This window comes from Pyxicephalus adspersus, chromosome 9 (assembly GCF_032062135.1).
Source record: "Pyxicephalus adspersus chromosome 9, UCB_Pads_2.0, whole genome shotgun sequence".
In the NCBI taxonomy this organism is placed as follows: Eukaryota; Metazoa; Chordata; class Amphibia; order Anura; family Pyxicephalidae; genus Pyxicephalus; species Pyxicephalus adspersus.
Genome location: NC_092866.1, coordinates 45,654,862 through 45,672,781, shown reverse-complemented (window position 1 = coordinate 45,672,781; position 17,920 = coordinate 45,654,862). Strand labels below are relative to the sequence as shown.

The window sequence follows — 17,920 nt, the reverse complement described above, 5'->3', positions numbered from 1 at the left end:
CCGGGATGCCCTGCATGTCAGTGGAGCCTGCTGCCTGCTGCCCACTGGAGGATGCACACGGAGGCGCCGCCATCTTGAATCGTGGCCCGCTCTGGGTTTCAGCACTGCCAGACAGGAAATAATGTAGCAACGCTGCCTCTCCCTGCTGAACTGCCTCGTGGTCCTCTTGCCTTGGGGCATCAGGCTGGGGACGCTGGAGAGGGATATATCAATGCTGGACTAAGGTAATGCCGTTGTTGACAGGGAGCTCAGTGCCTGCACGTCCTCACCCATCCATTGCACGGCCACACACCCTCCTCCCATTCATTCTTGATTGCCTATGTGATCGAGAATGAAGGGGGGCGGTCCTGCACCCTTTTTATTTTTTTTAAAAAAAGGGTTTAGCTCTTAAAAAAACCCAAAAACCAACAGAATGTTTACTTTAAATAAAAGGGTTGTCCACCCTTTTAGGTAAATTGAAAATTCTGAGTTTAGGTATGCTTTAATTTATCTGATATTTTGACATTTAGTAGCCCTATTTCAGGTATAACAATAAAGACTGTTGATTGATAAGTGTTTGCTATGAATTACTACACAATGAGCAATCCCATTTGACTTGTTAAAAAAATGGGCCAACCTCTTATTTCTTTAACAAAAAAGAAAATGTTCTTGTCAGCACACGTACTTTAAAGTATAGGAATGCATCGTCACTTCCATAACTATTGTGTAGTTTTATTCCCACAATAGTAACGCAAAGATAAATTAAACATAGCAATAGTACACATAATATAACTTATAAATTCATCACAAAATGCTTGAATCAGAAGATTATTAAGGCTACTGTATTATGTATATTGACACTGCCCTTCTAGTGCCTTAGGATAACTCTCCAACAGTTGAGTTAAGTTTTGAGAACATTCACACTTATGCATTTTAACACACATTGCTTTACTGGTACTATTTTTCATGTGTGTGACATACTTGCCCAAAAATGTATTTCCTGGTGTATTGGTGTTAAAGAACCATTTAATGACAACAGCAGAGCATTCAAAAGCATTTCAAGATGCCTTACAAATGAGCATTGACAACCCATATAAAAATACACCAAATGGTAGAAATCCAGCCTTACTGATCCATCTGTTTCTGCAGCATAGTAAAATGAAAATACCACTAATGTGTGAAAAAGAAATTCATACGAATGGCCCAGTTATACACAGTTACCACGACTTGCAGAGTTCTGCATGTGGCAACCATGGATGAATTTACCAGTGTTCTTTGCTGTATTTATTACAACAAAGAATGGCAAAGGAGTTTGGGCAATCAATGTGGATATCCATTGGTCAAACAACTGTTTAGCTGTACCAACTGGAAAAGTGACTGATAACCTGATAACCCTTCTATCTGCTTGTACTAAGGAGTCATTTATTCTCTGAAAGATAACAACACAGACTTTTAGTTTCAGTAAGAGTTTTACGGTTTAGAATCAACATACCTTGTGTTTACCTTAGAGGGCTGCCAAGGTTTTGTTCCAATAAAAAAGAGGGATAGTCTCAGAGCCTTACGGTGCCTCTGTTGTAAGTGCTGAAATTGAATTATTTCAAAATAGTCTTTAGGTACAATGAATAAAATGCAGGAGTGCTTGTTTTGAAATGCTTGTACTGATTTTTAAGGATGTGCAAATACTGCAAAAGAGTGCATATTCTGGGAACAGTTTGGGTTTAAGAAAACATGTGCTTTGTGAATGAAGGCTAAAATACCAGTTTTGTCTCCATCCCCCATTACCTAGTAGCACAACACCAAACTTTCCTTCTTTCCTTGCCATTTTTTGTCTTTTTCTTGTTTTTAGTGGCTGACTGGTGTGGGAAGGGATAAGGTGCCAATACTGACAAATGTGACAATTGATGAATATGCACTTTAAAGAATATCTGGGATATGTTTATTTCCCTAGTGGTTGAACTTGATGGACCTATGTCTTTTTTCAACCTAACCTACTATGTAACTATGTAAGAATAACTATGCTGAGGGAAATGTACCAGATGACATTGTAGACCTCTAAGGTAATAAACTGCTAATTGCTAATTGGCAGGCTGTCATGACTGAAATGATATGAGCACAAGATCTAGAGCAGAGGTGGGCAAACTCAGGCCTTTAGGACAGATATGGCCTAGCCGGTAGTTTGTTCCGGTCTAACGCCCCCTGGCTGATCTGACCTTATGCCAGCCAGCAACCCGCGGCTCCGGAACAAACAACCGGAGCCGTCAGAGCCACATGCGGCTCTTAAGCATCCTCCAGCTGTGGCTCCCTGAAGGGAATTCCCTCTTCTCCGCAATGCATACGGAGGAGAGGGAATGGTCCCTACTTAGGAGTAAATAGGGAATTACTATCAGGGGGCATTCCTGCTGGGGGTGGAACTCCTACCCACCCCTGAAATGTCCTAGTGGCCACAAAAGTTTGATGACCCCTGATCTAGAGAGTTTATAAAAAGATACAGTATAACAATTTGTAAGTACAAAATATTACACTCCCAAATGAAAATGATAATGCATGAGTTCAACCCTTTTGGTTTATGTAATTCATATTAATCACATCCAATGGCATTCAGTACAGGGCATGCCTAGGTCAGCATCTGGATATTTAGGTGTTCATATTTGTTGCACTGATTAGGAGAATGTTTCACTCTAATACCTTGTTTATCCCCTACATTTGAATAAAGTACTACTGTAATACCATCCTAGCTCTCATATCTCATCTCTTCTACCTTAACTGCATGTCTTTTTTTAAGTCAAGCCCAATGCCTCCAATATTAGCCCACCCACTATATCCTGATCCAGTAGCTGCAATAGGTAGGCAAGTATTCAGACATTAAAGTTTGGCTTCCTTTTCCCAATGCTTGTTTCAACGTAATGTTTCAAAGTACTGATTTTACAGGTAATTACCTAAAAGGTTTCTTTCAGAGCTCAACATTCACAAAATTATATTTGCAGTCAGATAGACTTTGTAAAAATACTCATTTATTGGTCCTATTGCCACATTCCTGTTAGAGCAGTTGTGCAGGCTTAATATATACCCTTACAATACAACAAGCAAAAGACCTGTGCAGAGCTGACCCCATTCACTCTGTACAATGAGCCTGGTTTATTAAAGCCCTCCAAGACCGGAGAAGATTGGCTATCATATGAGAACCTGAGTAATTGCAACCCTGGAATGCATTTCCTAAACTAATTTCCTATTTATTGGCAATTGGGTTGGCCAAATCCATGCTAAGTTTGTTTGATCACTAAGGTTCACCCATAATCGTCTATCTTCTCCAGTCTTGGAGAGCTTTGATAAATCAGGTCCAATGTCTATCTGTAAACACCAGTGCTGAGAAGATGCTATACCAGTGAATAGCACTGGAGTGTTAGCTTTGCAGCATTATTTCCAATGTTTTCCAATTGTTTACAGCATCTGATGCAAAAACCACTCCCAATCATACAACTAGGACCTCAAACTTTCTACTTACCCTGGAGTAAGCCATTAAAGTGTTAAAGAGGGTAAATGCTTAGGCTGCGTACACACGTTCAATAATTGTAGTTGGAAAAGATCTTTCACAATCCTTTCCAAAGACAAAAGACTGCACGATTCATGAATGAGTGCTGTGCATAAAGCACTGTTCTGCTCTATGGAGAGGGGAAAGGGAAGAACAACAGAGCTGCACCCTGATGTGCTCTCTCCCCTTCGCTTCAATTAAGATCATTCATGGTTTGTGGATCCGCCAGGACGGACCCTAGATTCTTATCCGATATTGGTCCTGAGGCAACTATCGAACTAAAATCTTTTGACGTGTGTATATAGCCTTAGGATGTACTTTTAAAGAGGTGGGTGCAAGTACTTATTACTTTAAAAGAGAATTTATTAAATGTAGTCAGAGAAGCTAGAGCTAGTGGTCCTGGTTTAATAAAGCTCTCCAAGACTGGAAAAAATAGATTATCATGGGAGAACCTGGGTAATCAAGCAAACCTGCCCTAGATTTTCAACCATCATTAACTATTACTTTGGAAATGTTTTCAATAATAAAAAAATTTAATGTCCTCAGGAAAATGGGCATACCTAAACTTTTAACTGTTCCTATAATGAATCTCTGTACTGTTTATCAAGTTGTTACAGAAAATGTAAACCCAGATTACCAAACAAACAAACAAGAAATAAAAACAGCGCGGAGTCTCCCTAATATGAAATCTGGTTTGGCAAAGAAAGAAGGGGGCAAAATGTGCATAGCCTGTCCCTTATGGAAAAAAAACAGACATTGCCCTCAACTGTGGAAAGGACTAAAGCAATGGATAGGGGAGGAGACACACATGCTCATTGGCCACTTTCCTATCCAGGAATGCCCCAAGCCTATTAATGGGTCTGATTTCAATATGGGAGGGGGGGGGGCTTATCTTGTATTCTAAGCCTTATCTTGTATTCTCTTGTCTTGTATGCTAAGCCTTGCTCTGTAACAGGTAAGTCGAATCTGCCTTTGTCATTGACTTTAATAGGTTTCTAATTTTGTTACAAATCAACTAAAATACTGTGATCAATAGAAGTGAACTGTTAGTGAATCAGAGGCAAATTTGTCAGAACCCTTTTTTCTTGGTTGGTCCATTATGTGGGGAGGCAAAGAGAGAGGTTATGCCAGGACAGAACATTTTCAGACATTCATGAGAAAGAAGGCTATTAGATGCCATGGGGAGAGGGCTGTGCTAGGCATTGACCAATCAAATTTCCTTGCAAATCCGATTTCGAAAGCAAGTGTCTATAATATATATATATATATATATATATATAGGAAAAAAATAATCATTTATAAAACTTGACTTTTCTGCACTTGTACTTGCAAGTTTAAGATTGAGTTCACTTCTGAGTTCACTATTAATCCCTGTGCTAGATTATAGCATACCGAAAGGGAGTGTCCACTTGTGAGTCACATATTTTTGTGCTCTGAATCGCTGACCTGCATTTCGAATAGGTAAGAAAAAGGGTTGCCAGATCGGAGGATTACTTGCCAAGAATGTGTAAAACAGCCTATACTTAATGAACAGAAGCCCAGGGTAAGATCTGTGCTCCATATGCATTCCAGGCTTCACTTTAAATGTTTAAAGAGTTTAATTGTCAGGCTATCACCAGGAAACAAGTGCACACATTCAGCCAGTTTTTTTGTCCTTGTTTACAGTATGCCTTTAGCAAGGAAGGTAGAGTTACCCTGCTACGTGCGTCACCACCAACAAAGTTTATATATTGTCCTTTCTAGCCTATTGTAAACACCTTGTAATATGAGCATTGTAGGTACAGTTTGACTTCCTGCTTTTCTCTTTTCCTGCCGGGCTTCTATTTAACACCTATTTCATCACAGAGATCTTCTCCATTGGCTGTGCGAGGCACGCAATGGCACATTCTTCTGGCCAATACAGCTGGGTATGTTACCATAAATTATTCATACATGGTGGGCAAAAAACATCCTTGTATGAGGACACATGGGACCTTTGATTGAAACATCACACAGGATTTCAAGTCTTCCCTCTTCTTTTATGATTATTGGTTATAGAGTCTTCCTCTCCTGGCTTCCCCCATATGGTTCTGACATGTTCTCCTTATAAGTTCATCTGTGATATAATAGCCAAAATCAGTGTACATTGTACAAAATTAGACATTTTTCAGAGGAAGCTTTTTTAGCGAAACTTGTTTAGAAATGCTTATTAATATAGATGTGTCAGCTTTACTGCAAACAAAAGGACATGGAAGATACTGAGCGTTAAAGTAGAGCGTGTAGTCTAATTTTATTGTATTTGATATATATTGAAAAAAATGTAACTTTGATTAGTACATTGTACCTCAAAAGTCTCGTTTCCTGAATTTTTCTGAATTACACACACAAATAGGAGTAAACACACCAGTAGGATTAAACTTAAGGATCTAAACCCAAGAACAAAAGTATACTATTTTGTAGCTTACCAGACCTTAGATGTAGTGGTTGCAAAATTTATTTAGGCTTTTTTCCTTTATTTTAACCAGTAAAACAGTCTCCTAGGACACATGTGTTCTAAGGTGACAACACTCATAACTGTGCTGTATTCATAAGGAAGTAATGTTGTCAACTGAGGAAGTGTGTTGGGACTCTTTTATTTACAACAGTATTTAGGATTTTAGTGCAGCTTTGTCAGCTCACTACAAGAAGTTAGGAAGTCAAAAGTTTCTGACAGCTGTTTTGTGCAATCATTGGAAAGATGTGTCAAAACACTTCCAGTTTTACATTTAACATATTTGTAATTATGAAGGTAAAAAGTTCATTGTTAGAGTTTGTATGCAGTAAACTATGTAGAAGCTTGCTGCCATTGTTGTGAGCAGAGTAACTGAAAACTGTCAGATTCTAGTACAGACAAGTTTTTTCAAAGGCTTTAATTTGGAAATGTTTATTTCACAGGAAAATAGGAACAAAAGCATTACTCACAGGGATAGTTTCAGCAAATTTGCAGATACTCTTGTGTAACTTTCACCATCCTTCTCTTTAACCTTTTAACCAGTTTGCATAAATAAATTCATTTAATTCTTTGTTTTTCATTATAGATTCCCGGAAAGTAATGCAATAGTCTTGCTATGGGAACACATGTATTTATTTATACTAATGTAAACTGGTTTGGTATGTTTTACAGAATTGTCCATAACACCTTTTTTTTTTTCTTTACTTGAAATGCAGTTTAGGAAATTGCAGCAGGTTTTGGATTCTCACTAGTTGCCTGGATTAGAAATAATCCTGGATGTCACCAGAACAAAATATTGAGGACAGGTATGTTAACAAGACATACCATGCACATACAATTGCTACTTTATTTTAAATATTAGATTGGATAGTGATTTTCATTAATTAGGAGGACTTTAGCAGATGTATTCCAATGATACAACACTCTACACATGGATGATCTTTTAGTTTTTTTTTTAGGTTAGCAAATTTTAGTTCCATACTTTATCTCTTTGGTAGACAAAATGCAAAAGTCACATGTAATGCAATAAGTAATTCATACTTCTCTTGTTTTTTTTGTTTCATTTTGCATTATGAGGAATGTAGAAGAGGGAAGCTATGGAGCTGGGATGGGAACAGCAAAATGTATTGCTGTTCGATAGGCAGATGAGTTAAATTGAAGCTGAACTTTGGCAAAATACCTAAACACCTCTTAATTTTATTACAGTTAAGGAATACAGTTGTGTCACACCCCCCAAGAATGGCTATACCATTTCTACAGACTACCAAGGACCCATAGAAATTTAGGGTGCTATTTACAGTACCCAAGTCTTGGTTTGGGCATGTGCTGGAATTCACTCCTGCTATTACATTGTTGAAGCTGGGTGATTCAGCAAACATGAAATGGATTTCTCCAAAGTTATTTGTTATTTGCTAGCACATACTTTGAATCCTGGACCAGATCCATTCCAGGTTTGCTGGATCACCCAGCTTCACGGATTAAAGTGTATCCTCTCCAGCATTGGAGAGCTTTATTAAATCAGGCCCATTGTTGTAGACATTGCTTCATTTTTGGGCAGGTGAGAAACAGAATATATCAGGCACTACCTTTTTTTGTTCGGTGTTTGACATTTGTACTAGAAGCCTAGACATTGCAAAAGCTGTTTCTTGCCTGCACCTGTTATCACAGCATAGGTACATGGGCAAAATAAATGGCATGCCAACAAATGTTTTTTTAAACAGGCATTTGAAATTTCCTTACTGTTTTAGAACTATATACTGTATTACCTATCTATTTATCTATCTATCTATCTATCTATCTATCTATCTATCTATCTATCTATCTATCCATATGTATATATATATATATATACTATAGATGTAGATGTACTGTATATGAACCTAATAATATAGTGTATACAGTGCATTTTACATGTACTGTAGATGATTTGAGAAAAACCTAAAACAAATAATTTTCTTTGTTTTCCTCCACGCTTCATCTAGTTACATAGAAGATGGCAAAACAATCACGCACAAAGTTACTATTCTTCACCTTTGTTTTCTTGGTTATCCTTTTCCTATGTGTGTGGATCTCCAGACAAGTCTCAGGCATGAGTCAGGATCAGATCAAATATCCTAAATTTATAGAACCGAAACAACCTTTAGCACAAAAGGAAACAAGTAATACCCAGCTTCTTATTCTAGTCTGGACCTGGCCTTTTCATGAAACATTTCCTCTGGACACTTGCCAATCTGCTTTTGGAATTTCAGGATGCATTTTGACAGTAGACCGTAACTTGTTGGGTCAAGCTGATGCTGTGATTCTTCATCATTATGATGTTATGTACAGTCAGGACCTCCCGCATGGACCACGGCCTCAACACCAACATTGGGTGTGGTTCAACATTGAGCCTCCCATCGTCACTAAGAATCTGAATATTTTTGACAACCTCATAAACATGACAATGACCTACAGAGAGGATTCTGATATTTTTCTTCCCTATGGTTTTCTAAAGCCATTGAAGGAACCAGGCAATTTCCAAATTCCAACCAAGTCCAGGTTAGTAGCCTGGGTAGTTAGCAAATGGTACCCAGGAGCTCGGAGAAACAGCTACTATGAGGAGCTGAAGAAGTACATTCATATAGATGTATATGGCAAGAATCACCAGAAATTGAGCTGGGAAGACTTTGACAAAACCCTTTCCCATTACAAGTTTTACCTTGCCTTTGAAAACTGTGAACATAAGGATTACATTACTGAGAAGCTGTGGAGTAACTCTTTTATAATGGGATTAGTGCCTGTGGTACTTGGGCCCCCTCGTAAAAACTATGAACGGTTCATCCCACCTGACTCCTTCATTCACGTTGATGACTTCTCCAGTCCAAAAGAACTTGCAGAGTTTTTAATCAACTTGGACAAAGACAACGCAAGATATGAGCAATATTTTAGGTGGAAATCAAAATATAAGGTTGTCAGAGAGATAGGCTGGGATAATATTTACTGCAAAGCATGCAGGGGGATTCAGCAGCAGAACAGTTACAATTATATACCAAGTGTGGAAAAGTGGTTTCTCAAATAAAGTTCTCCCTCTTAATATTTTGTTTTCTAAATGGTAAGAAATAATTTATCTAAAGAACATTTCAACATTTATTTTGTAAATCACACATTTTGTGCCATAAGCTTACTTTAAGTATACCGATTGATGTTCTTTAAAGGTTCCCATTGCTGCCTACAGGGCATCCACTCTTCCCGTTCATGTTTCAGTCTCCAATCTTTGAACCGATCTTTCAAAATGAAAATGCCTCTTTAAAAAGGGCTGTAATTACCATACATATTTAGAAAACAAAGAAAGAACCATAGTTGTCAGCTACCTAGTAGAAAGTTAGAATTGAGGTAGAGATTGAGGAAAAAGACAGGGATACAATCAGAGGCAGTAAAGTAGGGAGACCAATAAAGGAGTGTTGAGCTATACTGTAAGGTTTGTGGTTGATACAGTGGGCCTAATTTAATAAAGATCTCCAAGGCTGGAGAGAATACCCTTTCATCAGTGAACCTGGGTGATTAAGCAAACCTGGAATGAATATCTTAACGTAATTAGCTGTTAGTTAGCAAATGTTTTCAATCCTGTCACTGATAAAGGCTGACATCAACTAAAACTTTTTAGGGCAAAGTAGGAAGGGGATACATTTTCTGCCATGTAGTTATTTGCAGTGTTTGTCTACAATGGGGAGATTTTTTTCCCTTTGTGTCAGGAATGTTTTAGTATAATGAGGAAGCACTATAACCTCTGTCCAATTACTGTTACTGTTTAAGTAATGTAATATATTGTAACATGTAATATATTCAACAACAAACAGGTGACTGATTGTAGGATATTTGGTTATTAAAACCCCAAATACATTGGCTGACAAAGGAAGAATAGATGCATTTCTAAAGCAACCTCATTATTAGGCATAATTCAAAAAACTCATCAAGATATCCTATGTTACCTCCTGCATTTCTCCTTAACTTCAATAAACATCTAGATCTCTGCATATTCCTCTGTAGATCATTAGTTCTTTACTCAGTATAACAATTTTTATCATGGAATAAAAAGACAAACTACTGTAAGATATGCATCATTATTATTTATATCTGATGTCAGTAATTTACGCAAATACCATTTTATGGAAGGTATAAAAGTTATTGTAAATTGATAATTTGATTAATATATTGGAGCAAGTAAAATAAAAAAAAATATTACATTGATATATAGGGTGTTGAACCAATCAGTAATCTGTTGAGATGCTCCGCATTGTTTTGTCTTCCAATACTTGCATTGTATGTTTGTTAAATCTGAATTCCCTGATTAAATTGCACAGTTTAGGCTTTAAGTGTGCAAAAGAAAGTTCAGCATGTCAGACAGACCCTGCCTCATTTCCTAGCTAAAAGAAGTCCTAGTATAGCACCAACATATTACGCAGCACTTTACAAAGTCCATAGTCTTGTCACTAGCTGTCCCTTAAAGGGGCTGAGTGAGTGCGCTGGTAGAAGGAGCTTGGACAGATGTTGACCCTACTATCTTGACCTGACCTCTCCATTTTGTCTGTGACTTCCTACTATACTAGTTGACCTAATCTTTCCATTTTGGCAGGTTTATCCATCCTGACTGATACCCATCGAACTTGCCTGACCTCTCCATCCTAAATGCCATCTCCTCCATTCTGCCTTTATTCTGAAGTATAGATAGGGACACTGCAAAGAGCCTAAATTACCTATTGTTGCACTGGTAAGCAACCCTCGCCATCCTGACTTACTCCTCTGACCTGGTTGTTGTTGTTAATATCTGCCTGTCCTTGGTAATATCTACATGCCAATCTTACTGGGCACCTACCATGCCCCACCATGCTTGGCCACATTTTTACTGCCGTGTGCGTGTATGCCACACTCCATCAATGCCACCCCTTCCCTGCAAAGAATCCTTTTTTCTGGATGTTATGCTTATCAAGTGACTTCAAAACATTCTAAAGCAATGACCTAAACCAAGAATGTTCTGTAATTATATACATGCTTACTTCTTTGTTAGTTACCTTAAAATGTTAAAAGCTGGGCAACTAGCATTTGTAGTTAGTATAGGTCAGGGCCCATTTAAATGCAATGGCTTCCTATTCAAGCCTCAAAATGCTACCTGTCTCACAGAGATCTCTTTTCCAAACTACAGGTAGCAATTAAAAACAGGATTTACTGAATGGTAAAAAATGTTATGACAGCTCAAGCATGGTAACTGTTAAGGTATATGAGATCAAAGTGCAAATCAGCTTTGATATGAGTCACTAAACAAAGATAACAAAGATAATTAAATGGAAGAGCTAAGATGGTGTAGATTTGGTGATGATAGTACATATGTATGTAAACCTATATACTATAACCACATATGCATCACATATATATCTGTAAACAGATAATTTCAAAAATCTGAAATAAATGTGTTACAATGTAGTGAATTATAGCCACGGGATGGGGCAGCAAATAAATGACATGTCCATGGCCCCACTAGCGAGGAAGCAATTTCATTTGTTCTGGCAAGATGACAAGGATAGGAATTATCTGATTTGCTACAGCTACTAATGCATTTAGCAAACATAAAGTGTGCAGAGAAAACAATTGTCGTGGACTAGAAAAGTCTGTACAACTGCATAACTAAAGATAGGGCTGAAAGTCAGCTTTACATTTCCTATTGCTTTAAACTGTTAATATTTTCGAAGATTATTAAGGAAATGTATTGTATTTTTCATTTGTTCAAGTTACATAGTATACCCTATAGAAATTATTGATTTATTTTGGCAAACATCTTCATTCAAATGGTGCCTACAGATAAAGGTGATATAAAATATATAAAAAATAATGTCACAAGTAAAATTAGCATTTTCAATTATTTATTAAAATATGAATACCGGTCACTATAGTCCTATAGGCTCTCTATAGCGGTAATAACTTTTCAGAGGCATTTTGCACAACCTCCCACCAGTGTCTCAAACTGATTTAGTGAAGTGTTTGACCACTACACCATGCAAAATTCCTCCCATGTTTGTAAGTTTCCTATTATGAACTGTTGTTTTAAATGCACTCACAATATTTCATTAGCATTTCCAGCAGGGCTTTGATCAGATCAGTCCACAAGCCACTTCTTTATGAGCCATTCTTTTGAATCCATTCCAATGCCAACCAAAGATATTCACTTTCACAATGCAGCACTTTGGTCCCTCTACTGGGTATATGGTATTGTGTATTATAACTACAAGTATGCAATAACTAGCTGTTCATCTGTAAATGTATTGTTGAATATTATTAGTATTATTACACAGTATTTATATAGCACCAACATATTACGCAGTGCTGTACAAAGTCCATAGTCACTAGCTATCCCTCAAAAAAGCTTGCAATCTAATGTCCCTACCATAGTCATATGTAATTACCACAGTCTAAGAACAATTATGGGGGGAAGCCAATTAACCTAACTGCATGTTTTTGGAATGTGGGAGAAAACCCATGCACCCTGCAAACTCCATGTAGATAGTGTCCTGGCCAAAAGTCGAACCTTGGACCCAGCGCTGCAAAGGCCTGTTAAATATATGGAAATCTGTTTAATAAATGCAAAGAAATTCCTGTTGATCATGTTGGAAATCCAGTCCTGGTCTGTGTCTAATTGCTAACTTACACAATGAATCAGAAGTGTGATATGACTACTGAACTCTCAGCATGTTATTGGTAGGAGGAGAGAACAAGATGTTTATCAGCAGCCCTAACACATTTCATGTCCTGGGTGGCAACACTGCTTTTCAGGATACAAAGTACAGCAAAAGTTGTCATCCTAGGACAGGACATTATACTGAGAAGATCAAGCCTGAATAAAGAAAATTAATGTAACCACCTCATCCAATGACTGTTTGTAATATATAGATGGAAGTGGAGCAACCTGAACCAGGGTTTTCTTTCTGTTCCTCTGGATCAACTATGTCAATAGGGTTTTTATCTGGGATATGTTTATTTCCCTAGGGTTGGACTTATGTCTTTTATCAACCTGACTAACTATGTAAGTGTGTCAATATATGTCCATGTATTTGTCTTAAATTAAATCAAGTTATTTAAAATTATCTTTGTGTCAGTCAATTAAAAATCCTCACATCTGTGAACAAGAATTTTCTGGTTTATTATATTTCTATAACATCACACTGTGCAATAAAAAAAATCCAACAAAAATGTAACCATCAGTACTCTATTTTTAGAAAAATCAAAAAGGGTAAATAATGGTACCATTGTTGTGCCTGATTTATTAAGCGCTCCAAGGCTAGAGAGATTACACTTCCATCAGTGAAGCTGAGTGATCCAGGAAAGCTGGAATAGTTTTCTTCGCAATCATTTGCTAGCAAATGTTTTGAACCCTAGACTTCATCCATGCTAGGTTTTCTGGATCACCCAGCTTCACTAATGAAAGTGTATCCTCTCTAGTCCTGGAGAACATTCATAAATCAGGCTTATTGTATGAAATGCTAAAATAAGGGGACAATCAATGGCACATACGGTAGTGATCAGAAGGGGACAATCAATGGCACATACGGTAGAGTGATCAGAAGGGGACAATCAATGGCACAGAGTGATCAGAAGGGGACAATCAATGGCACAGAGTGATTAGAAAGGGGACAATCAATGGCACATGAGTGATCAGAAGGGGACAATCAATGGCACATGAGTGATCAGAAGGGGATAATGAATGGCACAGAGTGATCAGAAGGGGACAATCAATGGCACATGAGTAATTTTCCACGATAAATGTGTACTGTAGTCTTCTTCATGGAAAAATAAGACATTCCCCTGAAAATAAGACCTAGGGCATATTTTGGCATTTCAAAAAATATAAGACTGTGCCTTATTTAGGGGAAAGAGGGTATTAATAATGGCCAGGTGCACTAGAACCATCACCTATTTCTGTCCTGGAAAACGCATGGAGTACCTGGACCATTCATTCCTTTCAGGACATTCTGGGCCTGGATACCAAATATAGAGCTGCGAGGATACAGCAAAACACTTTTTTACAGTCTTATCCAGGCCTATTATCCTCTTTTCAAAAACCCTCAAAGATGGCATCATGTATTTCATCCTGCTACATGGGAGTAAGATCTGGGGAGTCTACCAGCCACAATTCATAAATATCAATGTTATGATCTCAGAGCTACTTTGTTATCACTATGTAACAGTTCTAGGGTCAAGTTCGGAGTCCAGTAGCTTAAACAGCAAGCAGACAGAGGTGGAAGCAGTCCAGGATTGATACACAAGCAGAGGTAGCATGGATGGAGTGAACACAAACATAGTCAAAGAATGAGCCAAAAGTCAGTAGCCATTGGTGTCAGTTAGAGGCGGAGAGCGAGGAAGAGTAGTGGTTAATCAGTAACCAAGGGTCGGTACACAGGTAGAAGTTTGGAGAGTGCAATGTAACAATAGCGGTGGAGCAAGGTATTGGCAAAGCACAATAATCTGGCAACAGGAAGCCAGAGACATGGCTTAAATAGGAAGTTCACGGGAAGGGCCAGGCTTAGCAAGAAACTAGGTATCATGGTATCTTTGTCCAAGGAATCCAACAGGGTGCAAAAGGTAAAACCTCAAGTGGTGCAGTAGACAGAACTGCAGCCAGACAACGAAGCATCCCCGAGTGGGTTTGGATCCTTACACACTATTGCCTTGTGACATTGTGCTCGATTATGTTGGAAAATACACAGGTTGTTCCCAAATTGCATCTGAATTATTGGGAGAAGTTACCTGGAGGACACTTTGATAACGTTCTTTTTTTATGACATTCAAATCTTCTTTTGCTATACCCCTTTAAAGACCCTGCAATTTGGGCAAAGAGTGATTTTTTAAGGGGTTTAAAGGGGCAATGTCCAAATCTAACCCATTTCAGCGAAGTTATTAGCCCACTGATAAATATGATGGATAAATATGATGGTTCAAACCTATCTGTTTGGTTCTTAAGTTCAAAAACAAATAAAGCAACATAAAGTCCAAAGAAAACAAGTCGCCCTCTATAACAATCTAAATAAGCATCTACTTCCACCGGATCCATTGGACTGTGTACCTTATGAGTAGACAGTCAAATGCACTTCAGTACTGCTAAGGAGTATCACACTTAATTTCCAGGTGATTCACATGCATCCAATTCACACAGACACTACACATGGGTGAAGCCTGTTGAGGGGAAACCAATAGGGTGGGGTTCAATCCATCCGAGAAAGGAGTTACATGGAAATGTGAAGTTTTTGTCTTTTTTTAGCTTTGAGATATTGGACGTTTAGGGACTTTATCTTTAAAATCTAATTGGCTAATATTTTACAATTAGTATTTTAGGAACATTTTAATAATAAATATGTATTGCACTATATTAGTGTTGTTTTTTTGGAGGTACGCTGAGTGGATATTTGCTGTGATTACGTATGTCCAGTGGAAAAAAGGATTTTATCATGCTATTTGATGCTTAATGGTGGTGTTTGGATGGATGCAAATCACCTTTAATTGCTTAGAGATCAAGGGAATTATGCCCCTAGCAGTGTAAATGGAATGTATTCAATTTTTTACACGTTCCAACGGACCCGGTGGTGGCTGAGAGAGTTGGACAGATGCAGGCACATTTGACTTCTTACTCATAGGGTGCGCAGTCCAATAGATTTGGGGAGTAGATGCACATTTTTTTAAAGGAATCACTATACCTTTGGTAGGCTGCTGAGGTACAAGAAATGCTTGATTATTTGGCAGACCTCAACCCGGGTTTCATTGGAGATTTAATGAGAGCTTTATTTCTGATACATTGGCCAAAGGGAAAATAGAATCCTTGTTAAGTGGCTATTTTCAGATTAATGTTGCGAGTGCTACATCCCCAGCCATTTATTGGGAGGCTCACAAAGCTTACATGTAGGGGTGAGTTGATCAAAATGGGGGCTTCACGCAAAAGGGCCCACAACAAAATAATTGATGCCTGTCTCCAGAATTATCACAAGTTACAGTTGCAACACAAGACAGCCCCCCACTTAGTGTTAAAGGCCCAGCTAGAGGCGAAACGCACTGAACTTAATTTGCTTCTAACTACTAGAGCAGAAAAATCACTTCACTGGTCAGCGCATAAATTTTATCTGTGGAGTGATAAGCCAGGTGGCCTATTGGTTAATAAACTTAATCCCAAGCCCAGGACCCATGCTCTCCCTAAAATTAAGACTAAAGGTGGTAGGCTATCACAAAACCCAGAAAAAATTCTTGCAGCCTTTAAAGGACTTTTACAGCCGTTTATACGGTTCTGAGGACTCAATTTCTAAAATGGGAATAGAAGGGTTCCTTAACAATTGACCTTTCCAAATTACATCCTAAACATAAGGCGATTCTGGAAAGACCTTTTACAGTTGAGGAGCTGAATGGGATTTTGGGCTTCCTCAAGGTGGGCAGCTCACCTGGTCCGGATGGATTCTCTAATTTGTACTACAAGACGTTCAGTCCTGTACTGGCGCCCCACTTGGTGGCATATTTTATTTATCTGTGGGAGGGGAACGCTCTGTTGAGCGATGCCAACAGAGCATTCATCAGTGTGATTCCTAAGCCAGGGAAGGATGCCTCTGAAGTAGCCAACTACAGACCTATCTCCCTGATCAATTGTGACCTAAAAATTTTGACGAAGATCATGTCGCCTCGCTTGGGCTCCTTTTTGGGGGCTTATATTCATCCAGACCAGGTGTGCTTTATGCTACATAGGCAGGCACCGGATCAAACGAGAAGGGCTGTTGACCTCATATCAGTAGTAAATTCCAGCTGCGGCGGGGGCCCCCCACGCCAGGCCATGCTGCTTTCCCTTGATTTTCAAAAAGAATGCAACAGCATATCTTGGAGATATTTGTTTCAGGTTCTCTTTAGAATGGACTTTGGCACCCACTTCACTAACCTACTTCTGGCCTTTTACGACTCCCCGGAGGCGAGAATATCGCTAGGGGGATTCTTCTCTAAAGCTATCCCTATTAGGAGGGGGACCAGGCAGGGATGTCCTCTCTCCCCACTTTTGTATGCCCTAGCAATTGAACCTTTAGCGATAGCCCTACGAGCGGATTCTAATATTCAGGGTATTACCCTGTTTCCCCGATGATAAGACACTGTCTTATTTTTTTTTGAAGGCCAAAATATGCTCTAGGGCTTAGGGGGGGGGCTTATTTTTCATTTTTACCTAAAAAGGGGGGGCTGTCTTATTTGATGGCCCTGCCTTATCATCGGGGAAACACGGTAGTTGTGGTCGGGCGGAACACAAATGTGCACTTTTTGCTGACGATATCTAAATGTTTATCACCTCTCCAATCACGACCTTACCTAACCTAATGAAACTCCTGGACGAATTCGCATTGTGCTCAGGTCTGGGGGTTAATAAAACTAAGTCTCAGGCTCTCAACATAAATCTCCCAACTAGGACGCAGTGATCCAGGAGAAATTTGATTTTATCTGGCATAAGGATTCCATCCAATACCTGGGTATTCAGTTGACCCCCGCATACACTAGCCTCTATAGATGCAGTTATGTACCCTTGCTTAAAAAAGTCTACGCGGATATCCGGAGGTGGTCCTTGCCCCCCCCCCCCCCCCTAAATTATGTTCACTGCAATGAGAATGCACTTCCAGCTTCTGGCCAAATCTGGCCCCCAAAGGAATCCCCCCCCCCCCCCCCCCCGTCGTGGCTAGGGCGGATCGCGGCCATTAAAATGAACCTACTCCCTAGATTGCTTTATTTGTTTCGCACTCTCCCAATTCAGGTCCCCATGAGGGAGATTGCTCTCCTTCAGTCTAGAATAATGCAGTTTATATGGGCGGGGAAGAAGGCCAGAATTAATAAAGATACATTGCTTGCCCCTAAACGCATGGGGGGTCGGGAGCCCCACATCTGAAATACTATTATGTAGCAGCTCAAGT

The 17,920-nt window shown here is 39.0% G+C and overlaps 1 protein-coding gene across 1 annotated transcript; it reads left to right on the top strand.

Moving 5' to 3' along the window:
- Positions 1–5,330: 5,330 nt before the first annotated feature.
- LOC140337927 (3-galactosyl-N-acetylglucosaminide 4-alpha-L-fucosyltransferase FUT3-like) lies at positions 5,331–13,090 on the top strand. The gene is made up of 3 exons (XM_072421801.1): positions 5,331–5,415; positions 6,695–6,784; positions 7,961–13,090. The coding sequence occupies exon 3, from the start codon at positions 7,972–7,974 to the stop codon at positions 9,034–9,036; it is 1,065 nt and encodes a 354-aa protein (XP_072277902.1). The 5' UTR covers positions 5,331–5,415; positions 6,695–6,784; positions 7,961–7,971; the 3' UTR covers positions 9,037–13,090.
- Positions 13,091–17,920: the final 4,830 nt, after the last annotated feature.